At 45.2% G+C, this 19,972-nt stretch overlaps 1 protein-coding gene across 2 annotated transcripts in view; it reads left to right on the plus strand.

Moving 5' to 3' along the window:
• Positions 1–2,370: 2,370 nt before the first annotated feature.
• Positions 2,371–19,972, plus strand: part of LOC144502907 (sodium- and chloride-dependent GABA transporter 1) — a 105,976-nt gene continuing 88,374 nt past the window's right edge. Inside the window, exon 1 of one of the 2 annotated variants that reach the window (XM_078227320.1) lies at positions 2,371–2,689. In XM_078227320.1, coding sequence (XP_078083446.1) covers positions 2,452–2,689 — 238 coding nt within the window. In that variant the 5' untranslated portion in view covers positions 2,371–2,451. Of the gene's footprint in view, positions 2,690–15,271; positions 15,614–19,972 lie in introns of those variants that run through there. The other variant, XM_078227319.1, reaches the window with a different exon arrangement.

Raw genomic sequence — 19,972 nt, forward strand, 5'->3', positions numbered from 1 at the left:
TTAACCTGGTGTTGTGAGACTTCTTGCTATGGTAGGTACACCCACAGTGCTGTTATGGAGGGAGTTCCAAGATTTTCTCAGTGACAAGAATGCATGGCAATATATTTCCAAGTCAGGGTGGTGTGAGGCTTGGAGGGGAATTTCCTGTCGGTGGTATTTCCAGGCATCTGTATCCAGAGGGGCAATTTTTTCACACAGAGGGTGGTGAGTGTCTGGAACAAGTTGCCAGAGGTAGTAGTAGAGGCGGGTACAATCTTTTCTTTTAAAAAGCATTTTGACAGTTACATGGGTAAAATGGGTATAGAGGGATATGGGCTAAATGCGGGCAATTGGGATTAGCTTTGGGGTTTAAAAAAAGGGCGGCATGGACAAGTTGGGCTGAAGGGCCTGTTTCCATGCTGTAAATCTCTATGACTCCATCTGCCTTGTCCTTCTAGGTGGTAGCCATGATATGGGGATGCCAGCGTTGGACTGGGGTGGGCACAGTAAGAAGTCTCACAACACCAGGGGCTGTTAAAGTCCAACAGGTTTATTTTGAATCACAAGCTTTCGGAGCGCTATCCTCCATCAGGTGAGTCATTGTTTCAGATACTCAGCTGTTTAAACAGCCTTATTAAGTTCCTGCAATGCATCCTGTAGAGGGTACACATTGCTGCCATTTTGCATTGGTGGTGGAGGAAGGAGTGAATGTTTGTGGATTGGGTGCCAGTCAAGCAGTTGATGAGGGTGGAATGGTCCCATTGCCACTCTGCAGTCAGGATGGTGTTAATTTCATGAGTTTTGTTGGAGCTGCACTCATCCAGGTAAGTGAAGACTATTCCACCACACTCCTGACTTGTGCCTTGTAGATGATGGACAGGCTTTGAACAAAGAACAAAGAACAATACAGCACAGGAACAGGCCCTTCAGCCCTCCAAGCCCGCACCGCTCCCTGGTCCAAACTAGACCATTCTTTTGTATCCCTCCATTCCCACTCCGTTCATGTGGCTATCTAGATAAGTCTTAAACGTTCCCAGTGTGTCTGCCTCCACCACCTTGCCCGGCAGCGCATTCCAGGCCCCCACCACCCTCTGTGTAAAATACATCCTTCTGATATCCGCGTTAAACCTCCCCCCCTCACCTTGAACCTATGACCCCTCGTGAACGTCACCACCGACCTGGGAAAAAGCTTCCCACCGTTCACCCTATCTATGCCTTTCATAATTTTATACACCTCTATTAGATCACCCCTCATCCTCCGTCTTTCCAGTGAGAACAACCCCAGTTTACCCAATCTCTCCTCATAACTAAGCCCTTCCATACCAGGCAACATCCTGGTAAACCTCCTCTGTACTCTCTCTAAAGCCTCCACGTCCTTCTGGTAATGTGGCGACCAGAACTGGGCGCAGTATTCCAAATGCGGCTGAACCGACGTTCTATACAACTGCAACATCAGACCCCAACTTTTATACTCTATGCCCCGTCCTTTACAGGCAAGCATGCCATATGCCTTCTTCACTACCTTCTCCACCTGTGACGTCACCTTCAAGGATCTGTGGACTGGCACACCCTTGCTTTGAGGAGCCAGGAAGTGAGTTAGCTGCCTCAGGATCCCTAGCCTCTGACGTTTTGTAGTCACAGTATTTATGTGGCTAGAAATGGTTAGTTTCTGGTCAACTGGTCAAGGGTATTGAAGGCAGGGTGTTCAACAATGGTAATGTCGTTGAACATCGAGGGACAGTGGTTAGATTCTCTCTTATTGGAGATGGTCATTGTCTGGCATTTGTGTGGCGGTGTGAATGCTACTTGCCACTTGTGAGCCCAAGCCTGGATATTGTCCAGGTCTTGCTGCATTTACAGATGGCCTGTTATAGTATTTGAGACTGTGGTGAATGGTGCTGTACATCGTGCAGTCATCAACAAACATCCCCATGGATGACCTTATGATCAAGAGAAAGTCATTGATGAAGCAGCCGAAGGTGTTTGGGCCTAGGACGCTACCATGGAGATGAACAAAGCCTTCTGTGGGCAGTGGGAACCGGAGGGACTGAGTGTATAGCTGAGCTGACACAGGGAACAACATTTTGATTGAGTTTGTTTCCTTTAGTTTAGTTACAACTTACAGCTTCTTAATTGTGACCCCTTTTAATACGAGGCGGGTGGACTAAACAAATCACATCCTGACTGGCATTCACAGCACTGCATGATGCAATTTAATAACACATAGTGGCTTGGATAACTGACTGTTTAAGTAAAACGAAACCACGGAATGGGGGGGGGGGGGGGGAGGAAAATTACAAGAGGCTGAGCATGAAATATTAATGAACCATTGAAGGTACTGAGGGAGGAGGAGCTGAGAGAGGAAATTGGTGTATAAAAGCCAGTGAGAACGCTGTGAGGGTTACCGTGTGCCACACTCTCCGATCCGAAAGGCTGCTGCTGCTGAACTCAGTGACAGAGTGAAGACACACAATGGGTCACGGAGCCCAGAAAACCGAGGAAGGGGTGACGGCGGCGGAGAGAATGAGGCTGGAACCGGACAAGGGAGAGGAGCCGCGGCCGCAGGAGCTCCGCTGGCCGCCCTCCACCCCCCGGCGGGGCAGAGGGACCTGGAGCCGCCAGCTGGAGTTCACGCTGGCCTGTGTCGGCAATGCGGTGGGGCTGGGGAACGTCTGGAGGTTTCCCTATCTGTGTTACAGGAGCGGGGGAGGTAAGCCTGGGGAAGCCGGAGTTAACGGATAAGCTTTCTTGGAATGGGGAATAAAAAACCCCGTTTCTTGTCGACGTCTGAAAGGAAACTCCTCAGTGTTTCACCTACTCTTTTTATGACAAGATCTAACGCACGCTGCAAACCAGCGGGGTTTGAACAGAATTTTAATAAAGAGGGAGGGAAGTAGCCAAGTCCAGAATAAACTATAGAAACCCTACAGTGCAGCAGGAGGCCATTCGGCCCATCGAGTCTGCACCGACCCCAATCCCACCCAGGCCCTACCCCCACAAATTTACCCACTAATCCCTCTAACCTACGCATCTCAGGACTCTAAGGGGCAATTATTTTAACCTGGCCAATCAACCTAACCTGCACATCTTTTGACTGTGGGAGGAAACCAGAGCACCTGGAGGAAACCCATGCAGACACGAGGAGAATGTGCAAACTCCACACAGACAGTGACCTGAGCCGGGAATCGAACCTGGGACCCTGGAGCTGTGAAGCAGCAGTGCGCTAGATCTTGTCACTGTGCTACCGTGCCACCCCCCCCCCCCCCCCCCCCCAGAAAGCTGGAGAGAATGTATAGGGCCCCAGAGTTATAGGACTAGGGATATAATTCTCAGACTTTTAGCTTAGAGCTCAGAAGAGGTTTTAATTTAATTTATTATTGTTACGTACTGGGATACAGTGAAAAGTATTGTTTCTTGCGCCCTATACAGGCTAAACATACCGTTCATAGAGTACATAAAGGAGAAGGAGAGGAATAGGGTGCAGAATATTGGGAGTGATTCTCCCATCGCGCTGCACTGATTTTTAGCACAACGGGCCGGGAGATTTAGGTGGCGCCAGATTAGCGCGATCCGCGCTGCGCGTCCAGCCCAAGCAGATCTCTCAGCGCTGGATTTCCGGTACCGTCAGCTCTGTGCCAGAAATAGACAGGAGCCTGTATTATATACGCAGCCCTTCATCTGAATCTGTTTTAAGTGGCATTAGTGGGCCCAGTAGCGTGCAGTTGGCAAGCCTGCAGACGAAGGGCCACTGTGCATGTGCCAATCTTGATGCTGACAGATCGGTGCATGCACTGTGGCCCACTCAGCACTATGCTGACCGGCCTTGCGGGCGGGTATAGGCCCAGCCCACTGGTTTTTTTTTTCCACATGATTCATGCTGAAGCACTTAGCAGTGCACAGAGTGTGGGAGATCCTTCTCTCAACTCCCACTGAAAAAAAACCCAGCGTGATTGACTCCAATTTCCATGTAAATTTGAAACTTAGAATCGCTCCCATAGTGTTTAAGTTGCAGGTAGGGTGAAGAGAGGGATCAGCTTAACATTAAAGTTTATTAGTGTCACAAGTAGGCTTACATTAACATTGCAATGAAGTTACTGTGAAAATTCCCAAGTCGCCACACTCCGGCGCCTGTTCAGGTACACAGAAGGAGAATTTAGCATGGCCAATGCACCTAACCAGCCTGTCTTTCGGGCTGTGGGAGGAAACCGGAGCACCTGGAGGAAACCCACGCAGACACGGGGAGAACGTGCAGACTCCACACAATCACCCAAGCCAGGAATCGAACCCGGGTCCCTGGCGCTGTGAGGCAGCAGTGCTAACCACTGTGCCACCGTGCTGCCCATAGTATATAATAGGACATTCCGAAGTCTGATGACAGCAGGGAATAAGCTGTCCTTAAGTCATAGAAATCATAGAAACCCTACAGTGCAGAAGGAGGCCATTCGGCCCATCGAGTCTGCACCGACCACAATCCCACCCAGGCCCTACCCCCACATATTTTACCTGCTAATCCCTCTAACCTACACATCCCAGGAATCTAAGGGGCAATTTTTTTTTAACCTGGCCAATCAACCTAACCCGCACATCTTTGGACTGTGGGAGGAAACCGGAGCACCCGGAGGAAACCCACGCAGACACGAGGAGAATGTGCAAACTCCTCACAGACAGTGACCCGAGCCGGGAATCGAACCCGGGACCCTGGAGCTGTGAAGCAGCAGTGCTAACCACTGTGCCACCGTGCCGCCCTGTTGTGTTGGTTTATACACAAGTGGGTTTTGAATCGATGTATTAAGGGAAACATGGAGTCAAAAGAAGATAGTGGTGAGGAAAGAATGGGACTTGCTGTGGGATAACATGTTTAACTATTCGAGAATGCTGGAATAAATAAACCAGTACAAGGTTGATTTTGGGTCTTTCTCATTGTGGCCATCGATCTCCCACAATCCTGAGATTGTCAGCACAGGTCAGTAGAAAAGTCGGGATCAGAATGGTTGATCTGAACCAGGTGCTTGTGTCAGCAAATCCTTGCCACTGTTGATATTTCAAATGTTAGTGGAAATGTCTTGGAAACCTTTACAGAGGTGCCTGTGCAATTGCTGTTAACTTCTGTGCACATGGCCATTGTAGCATTTTAGCCAAATTGTGTTTTTTTTTTCAAGAAAGTTTGAGGCCACCTCTTGATGTATGATGGGCCACTTTTGTAACCATTCAGTGTGAGAACTGTTTCTATGTTTACTTCTATAATGCCGACTTCTTTGACCTGCATGTTGCACCTTTTTGGGTTTATTTTGCCCAGTGTCCAACACTGATAGTTTCAGGCCTTTTGAGTCTGGCCTGCAGTGATCCTGGGCAGAAATATTGGATGGGTTGATGATATCTTCGATGAGAAGTTGTCCCATTCCACTGGAGAGGGATCTGCCTTCATGGAGCCAGAGGCTTCCAGACAACAGCCAAACATGTCATGAAATGGATTGGGTGGGGGCAGGGGCGCAGGTACTGTTGTGGCTGGAAGTTTATTGTGGACAGATCCCCATCAGAGATTGCATTAAATCTATTGGCGTAATATAGAGCTGTGGGAAGCCAACATTGGTGGGAGAGTTCTTTAACATCACATGAAAGATGGTGCAACTTGGTGTGGGGTAGTATGTTTAACCATATTTCAGAAACCAGGAATAATTGAATCAGTAACCTTTTGGGACTTGGTATTAGAGTCAGAGTCATAAAGGTTTACAGCATAGAAACAGGCCCTTCGGCCCAACTTGTCCATGCCGCCATTTTTTTTAAACCCCTGAGCTAATCCCAATTGCCCGCATTTGGCCCATATCCCTCTATACCCATCGTATCCATGTAACTATCTAAATGCTTTTTAAAAGACAAAATTGTACCCGCCTCTACTACTACCTCTGGCAGCTTGTTCCAGACACTATTCTAACCATAGATCCGTGGTAATGTTTGATTTGATTTAATATTGTCACATGTATTGGTATACAGGGAAAAATATTGTCTCTGATGCACTATACAGACAAAGCATACCGTTCATAGAGAAGGAAAGGAGAGAGTGCAGAATGTAGTGTTACAGTCATAGCTAGGGTGTAGGGAAAGGTCCATTCAAAAGTCTGATGGCAGCAGGGAAGAAGCTGTTCTTGAGTTGGTTGGTACGTGACCTCAGACTTTTGTATCTTTCTCCCGATGGAAGTGAATGTGTCCGGGATGCGTGGGGTCCTTGATTATGCTGGCTGCTTTTCCGAGGCAGCGGGAAGTGTAGACGGTGTCAATGGTGGGAGGCTGGTTTGAGTGATGGACTGGGCTTTGTTCACGACCCTTTGTAGTTTCTTGTGGCCTTGGATAGAGCAGGAGCCCATACCAAGCTGTGATACAAGCAGAAAGAATGCTTTCTGTAAAAGTTGGTGAGAGTCACAGTGGACATACCAAATTTCCTTCGTCTTCTGAGAAAGTAGAGGCATTGGTGGGCTTTCTTAACTATAGCGTCGGCATGGTAGGGGGGGGGGGACCAGGACAGGTTGTTGGTGATCTGGACACCTAAAAACTTGAAGCTCTCGACCATTTCTACTTCTTAGAGTCATAGAGGTTTACAGCATGGAAACAGGCGCTTCCGCCCAACTTGTCCATGCCGGTCTTTTTTTTTAAACCCCTAAGCTAGTCCCAATTGGCCCATATCCCTCTATACCTGTCTTACCCATGTAACTGTAAATTGTACCCGCCTCTACCACTACCTCTGACAGCTTGTTCCAGACATTCACAATCCTCTGTGAAAAAATTGCCCTTCTAGACTCTTTTGTATCTCTCCCCTCTCACCTTAAACCTATGCCCTCTAGTTTTAGACTCCCCTACCTTTGGGAAAAGATATTGACCATCTAGCTGATCTATGCACCTCATTATTTTATAGACCTCTATAAGATCACCCCTCAGCCTCCTACGCTCCAGAGAAAAAAGTCCTAGTCTATCCAGCCTCTCCTTATAACTCAAACTATCCAGTCCCTGTAGCATCCTAGTAAATCTCTTCTGCACTCGTTCTAGTTTAACAATATCCTTTCTATAATAGGGTGACCAGAACTGTACACAGTATTCCAAGTGTGGCCTTACCAATGTCTTGTACAACTTCAACAAGACGTCCCAACTCGTGTATTCAATGTTCTGACCAATGAAACCAAGCATGCCGAATGTATTCTTCACCACTCTGTCCACCTGTGACTCCACTTTCAAGGAGCTATGAATATGTACTCCCAGATCTCTTTGTTCTGTAACTCTCCCCAACGCCCTACCATTAACTGAGTAAGTCCTGCCCTGGTTCAATCTACCAAAATGCATCACCTCGCAATTGGCTTAATTAAACTCCATCTGCCATTCGTTAGCCCACTGGCCCAATTGATCAAGATCACATTGCAATCCGAGATAACCTTCTTCACTGTCCACTATGCCACCAATCTTGGTGTCATCTGCAAACTTCCTAACCATGCCTCCTATATTCTCATCCAAATCATTCATATAAATGACAAATAACAGTGGACCCAGCACTGATCCCTGAGACACACCGCTGGAGTGGAGATGCCAGCGTTGGACTGGGGTAAACACAGTAAGTGTTTTAACAACACCAGGTTAAAGTCCAACAGGTTTATTTGGTAGCAAATGCCATTAGCTTTAATAATTTAATAGCTTTTAAAAGCTAATGGCATTTGCTCCCAAATAAACCTGTTGGACTTTAACCTGGTGTTGTTAAAACTCTTACTGTGACACACCACTGGTCACAGGCCTCCAGTTTGAAAAACAACCCGCTACAACCACCTTCTGTCATCAAGCCAATTTTGTATCCATTTAGCTACCTCACCCTGGATCCCGTGAGGTGTAACCTTATGCGACAACCTACCATGCGGTACCTTGTCAAAGGCCTTGCTAAAGTCCATGTAGACAACATCAACTGCACTGCCCTCATCTACCCCTTCAAAAAACTCAATCAAATTTGTGAGACATGATTTTCCATTCGCAAAGCCATGCTGACTGTCCCTAATCAGTCCTTGTGTCGCTAAATGCGTGTAGATCCTGTCTCTCAAAATACCTTCCAACAACTGACCCACCACAGATGTGAGGGCTCACCGGCCTGTAGTTCCCAGGCTTTTCCCTGTAGCCCTTTTTAAACAAAGGCACAATGTTTGCCACCCTCCAATCTTCAGGCACCTCACCTGTGACTATCGATGATTCAAATATCTCTGCTAGAGGACCCGCAATTTCCTCCTTGGCCTCCCACAATGTCCTGGGATACACTTCATCAGGTCCTGGGGATTTATCTACCTTGATGCGCTTTAAGACTTCCAGCATCTCCTTTTCTGTAATATGTACATTCCTCAAGACATCACTATTTATTTCCCCAAGTTCCCTAACATTCATGCTTTTATCAACAGTAAATACTGATGAGAAATATTCGTTTAGGATCTCTCCCATCTCTTGTGGATCCACACATAGATGACCTTGTTAATCCTTAAGAGGACCTACTCTCTCCCTAGTTACTCTTTTGGTCTTTATATATTTGTAGAAGCTCTTTGGATTCTCCTTTGTCTTATCTGCCAAAACAATCTCGTCCACATTGATGTAGACAGGGGCATGTCCTCCAGTTAATCACTATCTTCTTCTTTTTGTTGACATTAAGGGAGAGATTATTGTCGTTGTACCAGTTCATCAGATTCTCTCTTTCCTGCATTCCATCTTGTCATTGTTTGAGGTCCGACCCACTACGGTGGTGTCATCAGCGAACTTGAAAATTGAGTTGGAGGGGAATTTGGCTGCACAGTCATAAATGTATAAGGGGCTGAGGGCACAGCCTTGTGGGACACCGGTGTTGAGGATGATTGTGGAGGACATATCAGCAATGGGCATGACCGGCTCAAAATTAAGTTTAAAAAGTTTATTTATCAGTGTCACAAGTAGGCTTACATTAACACTGCAATGAAGTTACTATGAAAATCCCCTACTCACCACATCCCAGCGCCTGTTCGGGTACATTGAGGGAGAATTTAGCATGGCTAATGCATCTAACCGGCACATCTTTGGACGGTGGGAGGAAACCGGGCACCCGGAGGAAACCCACTGCCAAATTAGGAACAGAAAATGGTGAAATCTCTGCCATTTAAAACATAAAACAAATTCCAATGTGATGATGTCATGATTTCTTCAAAGACACAGGGCACATGGTTCCCTTCAAGCTCTAAATCCTTTCTTATCACAATTTGAACCTAGGAATATTCAAAGTTCAAATTGGTTATTTCAAACTCCAATTTATGTACTTGGAACACAATTTTTGGAAAGTAAACTGAAATTTTAAAATCAAAGTAACTTCCTACATATATGTATATCCTATATCTCTTGAGAACAACCATGGCCGTCGATTATACTCCAGATTAAGGAATTTCAAAATTTATCTTCTTTCAAATTACACTTTAGTCCAATCCAATTCCCATTTGATTTTAAACTCTGTGTCAAACCCAATATTGTAAAATTACAATTAGTTGAAAACATTAAAGCAAACAACATAACAAAGAACATCCATACAAAACCTTATTAAACACACACATGCTCATGGAAGCTTTTAACATACCACATTCTCTGACAATCTTCATCACTATCCGCCAATCTTAGTATCGTCCACAAACTTGCTAATCAGACCAGCTATGTTTTCTTCCAAGTCATTTATATATATTACAAACAGCAGAGATCCCAGCACTGATCCCTGTGGAACACCGCTTGTTACAGACCTCCATTCAGAAAAACACCCTTCCACCACTACCCTTTCTCTTCTATGACCAAGCCCGTTCTGAATCCATCTAGCTAGTTCACCCCTGATCCCATGAGATTTAAGCTTTTGCACCAGCCTGCCATATGAGGGACTTTGCCAAATGCTTTACTAAAGTCCATGTAGACAACATCCACAGCCCTTCCCTCGTCAATCATTTTTGTCACCACCTCAAAAACCTCAATTAAATTAGTGAAACATGACCGCTCATGTGCAAAGCCATGCTGTCTGTCGCTAACAAGACCATTCAGTTCCAAATGTGTATAGATCCTATTCCTAAGAATATTCTCAACAATTTCACTATCACTGATGTCAAGCTCACTGGTCTATAATTACCCAGCTTATCCTTGCTACTCTTCTTAAGTAACGGGACAACATTGGCTATCCTCCAATCCACTGGGACCTCGCCAGTGGCCAATGAAGAAACAAAGATTTCTGTTAGAACAATCTCATCTCTTCTCTCCCTCAGTAAACTGGGATAGCTGCCATCTGGCCCTGGGGATTTGTCTCCCTTAATGCTTGTTCTAAAGGGTTTACACACTCCAAGATATCATTAATCGACATGTCCCTCTCCTTTGTGAATACCGTAGATGCAAGGTAGATGGAAAGAAACTTCCCTTTGGTTTGGAACCAGAGTTTATCAATTTAAGATGATTGACAAGATCCAAAGACAACATGAGAATCTTTTTAATGCAGTGAGTGAATAGGATCTAGAGTGCACTGCCTAAAAGCAGATTCAATTATGGATTTCAAAAAGGAATTGGATAACTGTTGGAAAAAAATTTTTTTAAATGCAGAGTTGGGGGAAAGGGCTGAGGAATGGAACAAGGTAAATCGCTCTTGCAGAGAGCTGGTGTAGGTTTGATGGCTAAATAGTCTTCTGTATTATAACGATTCTCTGATTCAACAGTGAATAGGGAGAGAATGACAATAGAAACAGTAATGAAATGATTTATATTTAAAACAGATTCTTAGATTTTGGGGTATTAAGGGTTATGAATAGAAAGGGGAGTTGAGGTGGAAGATCTTATGACAGAGCATGTTTGAAGGACCAAATGGCCTGCTCCTGCCCATATTATTTTAATGTATATTATGAAAAATGCCAAAAAAGCCAGGAATGAGCTGCAGCATTTATTTTTAATGCAGTACATTATTGGACTGGATATTGCAATGGTAATGATGGCAAAATTGTCAATGTTTCCTGTTCCTCTGACATTGACAGTATCTTCTGGAATCTGTACATGAGAAGTAAATTGTTTTTAATGATTCTACATTTATTGAAGTCCCTGGAGAATGCAAATCGGTTAGAAATCACTGAACTGGTGAGAACTTCAGCTCTTATGCTGTAATGTTTAAAACGTCCCAAGAAAATTGAATCCTATTAAGTGTAACTGGATTTTTAAAAACATACTAAGTGGTAACTATTGCTGAAGAATCTCATTGCTCCTGGAAAACTCATGTGATATTTGTAGAACAACTTTTTATTCTGGGTAATTCCAAGTTTTAAAAATTTTAATATTTGCTTTGGGGCATGCACATTTAAAAACTAAAATATAAATCATTTAATGGTAGGGTGGGCCAGCCACATGGTCTCCTTCTGTGCTACGATTGAATGATCCTATTCCAAGATTTTGGCTAGTGCCAAAACCATGAGGCCAACTAAAGATCATTCACAATTGTCCTATGATTTTCTAAAGATAGAAAACAGCTTTATAAATGCCACTATACAATTTCAGTATTAGACTGAATTTAAACATTATTTATGCAGCCTAACTCATGGGATGAGACGAGGACATAGTTCGACAGTGTCAGAATAAAATTGTAAAGTGTTCTGATTGTTCATAAATGGTAGATTTTTGCCTTTGTTTCATTTTTGAACTTTGTTGTGTTACCTGGAGACCAGATTTGCTGAGTCATGTTCACACAACTGACAGCCATAGATATTGCTCCGTATCAGTTCATTAGCAGTTCCTCTGGGAACAAATTTCAATTGCATAAATGCAATGAACAGCTTTGTTTTATCACAAGAGTTAGGTAACCAGTGGGAGTCATGTGTCTTATCAAATTTTGACATGGGGATTTATTCCAAGAAATGTTATGTTCGGATCTAGAAGGGGGAAGCCTTGTTTTCCATGGAAAATCTAATGAATGGAAGGAATATGTGAGTGTGTGTTGAGCAAGAAGAATTGAGTGGCGGTGGAATGTACAGGCTTAGACAGAAATAAATGGAAGGAAAGCAATAGAGAAAAGAATGAAAATGGGAGGGGAAAATGAAACTTGAGAATACAACATTGAGTACAATCTTGATAAGAAAATTTGAAGCTAAGCCTGAGAAAGTTAAAATACTCTGCTAGCCTTAAATGTATTTTAATTGCTATTTTTGGGCCCTGAACCTATTTGGAGGCATTAGCCTGAGTAAAGGGAAGCATTATTGCCAACAATGTCCCATGCCATTGGCTTCTTTGTTTCTGGCTTGCTGTAAACAGGGTTTGAAAACCAGGTTCACTTAGAAAAAGATCTGACACAGCCACCAGTTCAGATACTGGCACTGCATGTACCTTTGGAATTGGGATCAGCACATGATGGATCACTGGTCATAATTGAGCCAAATTGTCAAGATAGAACAGTACAGGCCCTTTGGCCCTTGATGTTGTGCCGAGCTTTGTCCGAAACCAAGATCAAGCTATCCCAAGATAAGACATTATCTCAGCAACATTACTTGTCCTGCCTCCCTCCTTTTCCAAAGTGAGAGTGAGCTTGTGGGCTTTCTGTATGCTGTCCCAGAAATGGACTGATGCATGCAAATAAACACAATAGCTGGAGTATCCCTTTATTTATTTAACCCTGCTTGAATGCAGGGTCACCAGCTTGGCCCATGTGCCTAAAATCAAATGCTGGCATAAAAAGCCAAGGAATTTTTCCAAGTGGTACTTGTGCAGTTCTCCCTGATACATTTCTGAGCATGATCCCCAAGGTAGCATTTTAGCCTGAAAGCAACAGCATTTTTAAGCAAGTTAGACAGGCTGTCTTTTCTGTTGTTTGTGTCTGGCCACTTGTATAACAACAGACGCAGATCTGTTTTATATCTTTTTATATCCTGCGCCACTGTTTAGCTTGTATAATGCCAACTTTTGTAACAGCTTGTTAGAGAAAAGTAGATATGTCAGATACTACAGTTTTGGATGGATGTACCTTTTCTCCAAGGTTCACTGTCGATGATTTCCAGGTCCAGTTCAGCACCGTTGCCACTCGGCACTGAGATTGCAGGCAGAAGGAGGGAGGAGGTGATCGGGGCTGGCCATCCAGTTGTGGGGGTGGGGGGGGTTCAGGGTTGCCGGGGGACATATGGGCATGCCCGGGGAGGTCCAGAAGGCCAGTGTTGCAGAGCTGGCCAGCGATCTGGAGGCTGGCAATGTGGGGCCACTGCACATGCGCTGATCTCCGCGCTGATAGATCGGCGCATGCACAGTGGCCCACTCAGCGCTCTGCTGCCGGCCTCTCGGGTGGTAATCGGCCCGGCCACAGATTTCCAGAGTGAACCACGCTGGGGCCTGCACAGTGTGTCGGAGATTCATTCTGGAAATCATGCTTTAAAAAACCAGCGGGATTTACTCCCGTTTTCCCACAAATTGGGGACTTAGAATTTTTTTGGGAGAATCCCGGCCCGTCTGTTTTAGATGTCAGCTGATGTTGGTCAGACATTCCTTTTTTCAAATAGTGTCATGGATCTTTTAATCCATCTGAGAGATGGACTTAAATATCTCATTTGAAAGAAGACACATCCCACAGCACTCAGTTTTAGACTATTGTGCTGGCCTAAATAAAGCATTAAGTGTCTGGACTGAGGCTTGCAACCATCGTGTTCTGACTTGAGGCAAGAACCTACTGTAAAGCCAAGGCTGACATAGTCCGTTCAAGAATCTGGCCTTTTTGAGTCAAAATTGGACAGGTATCAGGGATTGTGTTTTTAATTACTTTGCATGGTATAACGCAAATGTAATGAACATTGGGCTAGGGCACATCCAACAAGAACAATTTATATATATGTTGAAGCACTGTAAACATAATTAAATATCCCAATGTACTTAAAACAATACCAAGCCATGTGTGGATATATTCCTAAGAAATAGGTTTTAAGAAATGTGTTAAAGGTGGAGAGGTTAGAGAGGAAATGCCGATGCTTGGGGCCTAGGTAGTTGGAGGGGAGGGGCACCAATGTTTGAGTGACTAAAATTGATACTGAAAATGCTAGACCCAGGGATGAGGCCGGATGTTGTTTGACCAGGAGCCAATGTAAGTCATTAAGCACAGGCGTGGTGGCTGAATGGGGCTTGCTGCGAGTTAAGATATGCACGACAGAGGTTTGGCTGATCTCAAGAATATAGAAGATAAGAATGTGGGAGGCCAGCCAGGAGTGAATTGAAAACGTTGCGTCCAGGGCAAAGGCATGAATGACAGTTTCAGCAGCAGATAGGCTAAGACTGGGACAAAGCTAGTTAAGGTTCTAGAGGGAGAATTAGTCAGTCTTGGTGATGGTGGAAATATGAGGTAACCTTGGGGTCAGATATGACACCAGATTGCAAACAGACTGATTCAGTATCAGACTGTTACCAGTAAGAGGGATGGAGTTGGCAGCTAGGGAAAAGATTTTGGGAGTGAGGGCTAAAAATAATGGCTTCAGTCTTCCTAATATTTGATTGGTGTATTTCAGTAAGAATGTTTTTACACAAGCGTTAACAGCATGGCATTCAGCCTGATTACTGTCTCTGGTGGGCAGCTATGTTTGTGGAAAGGGCTGTGCATCGGTTTGCAGAAAGCCCTCAGTGCCAGGGGTACCCACTGGGCGCAGGAATGCATGATCAACACTGGGAATAACATTTTGATTTAAGAATTGCCGCCTGTTAACTCATTGATGACAATCATTTACATGATGTGGAGATGCCGGCGTTGGACTGGGGTAAGCACAGCAAGAAGTCTCACAACACCAGGTTAAAGTCCAACAGGTGTGGAGATGCCGGCGTTGGACTGGGGTAAGTTCTTACCTGTTGGACTTTAACCTGGTGTTGTGAGACTTCTTACAATAATTTACACTACAGAGGAGTTCACGGTGAGGCAGGTTTCATATTAAGTTCAAGATTGTCCAAAGATGTGCGGGTTAGGTGAATTGACTATGCTAAATTGTCCCTTAGTACCGGCGGGGGGGGGGGGGGGGGACTAGCTAGGGTAAATGTATGGGGATAAGGCCTGGGTGGGATTGTGGTCGGTGCAGACCTGATGGGCCAAATGGCCTCATCCTGCACTGTAGGATTGTATGATCTATGATTGCCTGGATATCTGATTATTTGAGCAGATAGGGGAAGCAAAACAGAGGCCCATATAATTCAGCCAGCCCCTCCCTAACTGCACAAGTGAGTGGGCTGGGTATGAGGCACTGATGAATTGTTAAGTATGATGGAGCTGAGGGAGGAGGAGCTGAGAGAGGAAATTGGTGTATAAAAGCCAGTGAGAACGCTGTGAGGGTTACCGTGTGCCACACTCTCCGATCCGAAAGGCTGCTGCTGCTGAACTCAGTGACAGAGTGAAGACACACAATGGGTCACGGAGCCCAGAAAACCGAGGAAGGGGTGACGGCGGCGGCGGAGAGAATGAGGCTGGAACCGGACAAGGGAGAGGAGCCGCGGCCGCAGGAGCTCCGCTGGCCGCCCTCCACCCCCCGGCGGGGCAGAGGGACCTGGAGCCGCCAGCTGGAGTTCACGCTGGCCTGTGTCGGCAATGCGGTGGGGCTGGGGAACGTCTGGAGGTTTCCCTATCTGTGTTACAGGAGCGGGGGAGGTAAGCCTGGGGAAGCCGGAGTTAACGGATAAGCTTTCTCGGAATGGGGAATAAAAAACCCCGTTTCTTGTCGACGTCTGAAAGGAAACTCCTCAGTGTTTCACCTACTCTTGCTGCCCTTTTTATGACAAGATCTAGCGCACGCTGCAAACCAGCGGGGTTTGAACAGAATTTTAATAAAGAGGGAGGGAAGTAGCCAAGTCCAGAATAGAAAACTGGAGAGAATGTTTAGGGCCCCAGAGTTATAGGACTAGGGACATAATTCTCAGGCTTTTAGCTCGGGAGAGATTTATACACGAGTGGGGTTTGAACTGAGGTGAGTTTGAGAACGTGGGAATCTCAAGAAGATAGCAATGGGAAAACATCTTTAACGATCAGATCCTACGTCGAATAAGAGTAAGGCATTCGGCCCATCCAGCAAGCTCCACCAAGCAATAAGATCATGGCTGATCTGATTGTGGCCTAATCCACTTCCTTGCCTATCCCTCAAGTACTTTGTTGATCAAAATCTGCTTAAGTTAGTCTTGAATATATTAAATGACCCAGCTTCCACTCTTCTCTGGGGAAGATCCAAAGATTAACAGCCCACTGAAAGAAGAAATTTCTCCTGGCTTAAATGGGAAAACTCCTTATTTTTAAACTCTGCCTTCCAGTTCTAGACTTGCCCACCCAAAAAAAGCATCCTTTAGCATCTACCCTGGCAATCACCCTTGGAACCTTGTCTGTTTTTGCAAGATCGTCTCTCGTTCTGTGAACTTTTGTTGTGATTACCGCAGGGGTTGGGGTGCATTATTGACCCTAATAATCACGTTTTAATTTGATGTTTTTAAGTTTCCTTTGTACTTTGATTTCTGTTCGGGCTGTTTCCCCTCCTTTTTGGGGAGCTGCCCCTTTTACTTTGTCCTGATTTAATCTGAGTTTGTTTACTTGGTTTGGTTTGACCTAAAAAGAGGACAACTCCTTTGTCCCAGAAATTGGCCTAATGAGCCTTCTCTGAATTGCTTTCATTGCAAGTATATCCCTTGAGGAAGGAGTGCAAAACATGCATAATGCTATAGTTGCAATCTCAATGCCCTTAACTTGTGTAGCAAGACTTTCCACTTTTATACTACATCTCTCTTGGAATAAAGGCCACATTTCAATTGCTTTGGTAGTTACATGCTGTGTGTGCATGCTAACTTTCTGTGACGCATGTCTGAGATGCTCCAATCCCTCTCTTGTGGCATTCTTCCTTCCTCTAATTAAATATTCTGTTTTTCTACTTTTCCTGCCAGTGCAGGACGGTAAGTGAGCCTGGGGGTGAAGCTGATTTTCGCCAGCAAAACAAGTCTCGTAGGATTGAGGCGCGAACCCTGCACCAAAGCTTTTTTTTTGTGCTGAGTGCTGTAAGATTTCGATTCGCAGCTCATCGGGGGGAAAAAAAGTGCCATTTTCTTGCACTTCAGCGCTTAGAATTTGTTTTGTGAGATCGCACCCTTTTTATCATCCTCAGAACTTTCTTTCCTACATGTCTTTGTTCATCAGCAAATTTGGCTATAATACAATTTGTCCCTTCATCTAACATAGATCATAAATAGTTGAGGCCCCAGCCTTGATCCCTGTGGCACTTCACTATCAAAATCCTACAGTGCAGAAGAGGCCCTTTGGCCCATCGAGTCTGCACCAATGCATGAAATGCCCTGACCTGCCCACCTAATCCCACTTGCCAGCACTTGGGCCCATGGCCTTGAATGTTATGGCATCCCAAGTACTCATCCAGGTACTTTTTTAAAGGATGTGAGACATCCCACCTCCACCACCCTCCCAGGCAGCACATTCCAGACCATCACCACCCTCTGGTAAAGTTTTTTTCTCAAATCCACCTCCCACCCCTCACTTTTAACTTGTGTCCCCTCATAACTGACCCTTCAACTAAGGGGAACAGCTGCCCCCTATCCGCTCTGTCCATGCCCCTCATAATCTTGAACACCTCAATCAGGTTGCCCCTCAGTCTTTCTGTTCCAGAGACAACAACCCAAGCCTATCCAGCCTCTCTTTTATAACTTAAATGTTCCATCCCAGGCAACATCCTGGTGAATCTCCTCTGCACCCCCTCCAGTGCATTCATGTCCTTCCTATGATGTGGCAACCAGAACTGCACACAGTACTCCAGCTGTGGCCTCACCAAAGTTCTATACAACTCCATCATGACCTCTCTGCTTTTGTAATCTACACCCCGATTGATAAAGGCGAGTGTGCCATATGCCTTTTTCACCACGCTATTAACCTGCCTTTAAAGATCTATGGACAATCACGCCAAGGTCCCTTTGTTCTTCGGAACTTTCATATTATTCCTTGTCAAATTACTCCTTCCAAAGTGCTTCACCTCACAATTTTCAGGGTTAAATTCCATCTGCCCATTTGACCATCTTGTCTGTCTTCCTGTAACCCAAGACACTCAACCTCCCTGTTAACCACCCAGCCAATCTTTGTGTCATTGGCAAACTTACTGATCCTACCCCCCACATTGTTATCCATGTCACTTACATAAATAACAAACAATAGGGGGCCCAGCATGGATCCCTGTGATACGCCACTGGTCACTGGCCTCCAGTCACTAAAGCAGCCAATTGTCACCACCCTCTGTCTCCTACCGTTAAGCCAATTATGAATCCACCTTATCAAATCACCCTGTATCCCATGTGCATTTAGCTCCTTAAGTCTCCCATGTGGGACTGTGTCAAAGGCTGAAATCCATGTAAACTACATCAACTGCACTACCCTCATCCACACACTTGATTACATGCTCAAAATATTCAATCAGATTTGTTAGGTATGACCTCCCTCTGACAAAACCATATTGAATAACCCTGATCAAACCTTGCCTCTCCAAATGGAGATAGATTCTCTCCTTCAGATTCTTCTCCAGTAGGAACATAAGAAATAGGAGCAGGAGTAGGCCATCTAGCCCCTTGAGCCTGCCCCGCCATTGAATAAGATCATGGCTGATCTGAAGTGGATCAGTTCCACTTACCCGCCTGATCCCTATAACCCCTAATTCCCTTACCGATCAGGAATCCATCTATCCGTGATTTAAACTTATTCAACGAGGTAGCCTCCACCACTTCAGTGGGCAGAGAATTCCAGAGATTCACCACCCTCAGCGAAGAAGTTCCTCCTCAACTCTGTCCTAAACTGACCCCCCTTTATTTTGAGGCTGTGCCCTCTAGTTCTAGTTTCCTTCTTAAGTGGAAAGAATCTCTCCACCTCTACCCTATCCAGCCCCTTCATTATCTCATAGGTCTCTATAAGATCCCTCCTCAGCCTTCTAAATTCCAACGAATACAAACCCAATCTGCTCAGTCTCTCCTCATAATCAACACCCCTCATCTCTGGTATCATCCTGGTGAACCTTCTCTGCACTCCCTCCAAGGCCAATATATCCTTCCGCAAATAAGGGGACCAATACTGCACACAGTATTCCAGCTGCGGCCTCACAAATGCCCTGTACAGATGCAGCAAGACATCTCTGCTTTTATACTCTATCCCCCTTGTGATATAGGCCAACATCCCATTTGCCTTGATCACCTGTTGCACCTGCAGACTGGGTTTTTGCGTCTCATGCACAAGGACCCCCAGGTCCCTCTGCACAGCAGCATGTTGTAATTTCTTTCCATTTAGATAATCCAATTTGCTATTATTTCTTCCAAAGTGAATAACCTCGCATTTGTTAACGTTACACTCCATCTGCCAGATCCTTGCCCACTCACTCAGCCTGTCCAAATCTCTGCAGACCTTCTACGCCCTCCACACGATTCACTTTTCCACTTATCTTTGTGTCGTCTGCAAACTTTGTTACGCTACACTCAGTCCCCTCCTCCAGATCGTCTATATAAATGGTAAATAGTTGAGGCCCCAGTACCAATCCCTGCGGCACGCCACTAGTTGCCATCTGCCAACCAGAAAAGCACCCATTTATTTCGACTCTCTGCTTCCTGTCGGATAGCCAATCCACGTAACACCCTACCCCCAACTCCATGTGACCCAATCTTCAGCAACCTTTTGTGAGGCACCTTATCAAAGGCCTTTTGGAAATCCAAAAACACCGCATCCACCGATTCCCCTTCGTCAACCGCACTAGTCACATCTTCATAAAAATCCAACCAGTTCGTCAAGCACAACTTTCCCCTCATGAATCCATGCTGCGTCTGCTTAATCGAACCATTCTTATCCAGATGGCCTGCTATTTCTTCTTTAATGATTGATTCCAGCATTTTCCCAACTACAGACGTTAAGCTAACCGGCCTGTAGTTACTTGCCTTTTGTCTACTTCCTTTTTTAAACAGTGGCGTAACATTAGCTGTTTTCCAATCTGCCAGC

The sequence above is a fragment of the Mustelus asterias genome, chromosome 13 (assembly GCF_964213995.1).
Source record: "Mustelus asterias chromosome 13, sMusAst1.hap1.1, whole genome shotgun sequence".
Taxonomy (NCBI): Eukaryota; Metazoa; Chordata; class Chondrichthyes; order Carcharhiniformes; family Triakidae; genus Mustelus; species Mustelus asterias.